Source organism: Mesitornis unicolor, unplaced genomic scaffold (genome assembly GCF_000695765.1).
Source record: "Mesitornis unicolor isolate BGI_N332 unplaced genomic scaffold, ASM69576v1 scaffold39893, whole genome shotgun sequence".
NCBI lineage: Eukaryota > Metazoa > Chordata > Aves > Mesitornithiformes > Mesitornithidae > Mesitornis > Mesitornis unicolor.
Window position 1 is genome coordinate 1 of NW_010176184.1, and position 2,669 is coordinate 2,669.

General features: G+C 47.3%; 1 protein-coding gene across 1 annotated transcript in view; it reads left to right on the top strand.

Moving 5' to 3' along the window:
- Positions 1 to 1,595: 1,595 nt before the first annotated feature.
- The window catches only part of LOC104538460 (synaptopodin 2-like protein), a gene marked incomplete at its 3' end in the record, with an annotated part of 18,199 nt that continues 17,125 nt past the window's right edge, over positions 1,596 to 2,669 (top strand). The window contains exon 1 of the mRNA XM_010181672.1: positions 1,596 to 1,918. Coding sequence (XP_010179974.1) covers positions 1,814 to 1,918 — 105 coding nt within the window. The remainder of the gene's footprint in view (positions 1,919 to 2,669) is intronic.

Consider the following 2,669-nt stretch of genomic DNA (forward strand, 5'->3'; position numbering starts at 1 on the left):
AACCGTGGCCTCAGCCTATACCGGTCATGGCTCTCTTGGCCGCAAGTCCATCAGCAGCCTGTGAAAGATACAGGAGCACCTGGTGCCTGTTTTGCACCAAAATGTAATGATGGCTCAAGAGTTGTTCACCACCTAGTAACGTTTTGGTGTCGTGCACCTGCCAGCATGCAGTGGCACTGGATGAATCACAGAATCACAGAATCGCTCGGTTGGAAAAGACCTCTGAGATCATCACGTCCAACCGCTCCTGTCTACCCACTAAACCATACTTAAGTACCTCGTCTACCCGCTCCTTAAATACATCCAGGGATGGTGACTCCACCACCTCCCTGGGCAGCCTGTTCCAGCTTCTGACGACCCTCTCAGTAAAGAACTTCCTCCTTATCTCTAACCTGAACCTCCCTTGGCACAGCTTGGTGCCGTTTCCCCTTGTTCTATCCCCCATCACCTGGGAGAAGAGACCAGCACCCACCTCTCTACAACCTCCCTTGAGGTAGTTGTAGGTGATGATGAGGTCTCCCCTCAGCCTTCTCTCCTCCAGGTTAAACAGCCCCAGTTCCCTCAGCCGCTCCTCATCAGGCTTGTTCTCCAGAGCCCTCCCCATCCTTGTGGCTCTTCTCTGAACATGCTCCAGAGTCTCAACATCCTTCTTACAGTGAGTGAATGTGCCAATACGGCCAACGGAGTAGTCAACTGAGCAATGTTGTCACAGCAGAACTGCATCCTTTGAGTGTTACGGTACAAGGGTGTTACAGAGGGTGATGAGTTACTTGTTAGTCACCGAGAGATATGCACATGTAGAGTAAGGAAGAGAGAAATTTGTCCTCAGAATCTTAACAGAAAAATACATTTTAAGCCCCGTACCAAAAGGAGGAACACAGAATTTTTTTCTTCTGTAACTCCAAGGGATCGAGGTGGCTTGGAATAGCCAGGAGGTCTTGTCTCCCATGGTCCTAAAGAGAAGACAGTGAAGGACTCTGGTGCAAGGCTGCTCTCTTGGCCACTGGGCTGTCTGTGTATGTGGTACAGCACAGAGAACTGCTTGAAGCCATCTGTGTAGCTAATCCTGGCTATTCTGGTCCCAGTGCCTAATATTAGGAGTGGCTGTAGGAGATGTCAGGGAGCAGCAAGTTGCAGAGGGAGCACATTACATCTGTAGTTTGCCTGTGGCTTTCAGGGCAGACAGTGCTATTGTGTACTAACATTTGCTGCACGGAGAAAACAAGTGGAGAGCACATCACAGGGAAGGTGGTTTTGTTCAGTTTCTCAGGATCAGGCACTGTCACCTAATCTTGTACAAGTTTGTGCCTGTGTCATGTCTTTGCGTCATACTAATGAATCCTGAGTGTTGGGTGACTCCAGGATTTGTATTTGGAATAGGAAGTGGAAATCAATTTTTTACCAAAATGCTCCCAGCTTTAAGAGTGTCAGACAAAGCTCTGGAGAGACAGGAGGTGTGCTATTTTCAGCCACACTCCAGTGAGAGGTCCATGGTGTATGGGGGGGCGCACAGCGGGTGAGATTGACATGACACGTGTGTAGGACAACTCTGGCCCCTTACCAAGAGCAGAATCAAATGTCTAATAGGCAGAGCAGCAGCTGAGAGTCCAGAAGAGCAGGAAAAGCTGGGCTTGACGGTCTCAACTCTCCTCTTGTGTGTGTGTGAACTTGAAGGAGAAAGTGAGCAGAGGGCCTTTTGGAGGACTGGAGAATCATGGTGTGAATTGTGAAGATGAGAGTAGAAGATACTGCCTGTTAAGAGCTGGAGTCTGTTTTGAAGTTGGGAAGACAAAGTATCCAAAGCACAGCAATCATGGGAGCTGAAGAAGAAATGCTCATCACTCTGTCTGGAGGTGCCCCCTGGGGCTTCCGGCTGCAAGGGGGTTCAGAGCAGAAAAGACCCCTTCAAGTGTCAAAGGTAGGACCTCGAGATGTGAACTGTGAGGGCAGCATTGTTCTGCTGAACTCAGATATCCCTACTGAGTCGGGCATCCTTCACTACTGTTAAGGAATGCAGGAACTCCTTACTGCAGCAGCAGATCCTAAAAGGAAAACTTGTGTGTCACGGTCAGGCAGGGTGTGGGGTGGGATACGGGTCCTGAAATAGATGCTATTGAGGTAGAGACGAGTGTCAGGTGGAGACCTACTTCAGTGCAGGTCTGTACAGCTCAGACACTGACAGTGCAGGAAGAAGGACTCAAATATGGAAGGTTCAGTACGTGTGTAAGACATCCAACTAAAGAAAAAATAATTTAAATCAAAGCAACAAAAGCCATATTTGTAATTCAATTTAACTGTTCCTAAGACTTCATTACTATATTCCAGCTTCAAAATAGATGCATGCTTCTTAGGGTCCCTTCCGTTGGTGAAAGTTTCTCAATACTGTCCGAAGTGAGTATTTTTTATGCTCTAAGCAGCAAATACTGGTTCCATTTCAAGAATTAAAGAAAAGCGGTTGTTGGATGGAAGATGAAATAATAAGGAATAAACATGAACCTTGAGTTGCACCACTTTTCATAAACAGCTCTTACTGTTCTCTTTTCATAAACACTGCTGAGTAGCTTAAAAATTAGGAGGAAAAAGGTCCTCTGTTTGTTAAGCTCACAACAGCTGCGTTAGCCTTGACACAATGATATCTTGGGCTATCTCACTGGAAGGCACCCAGCAGC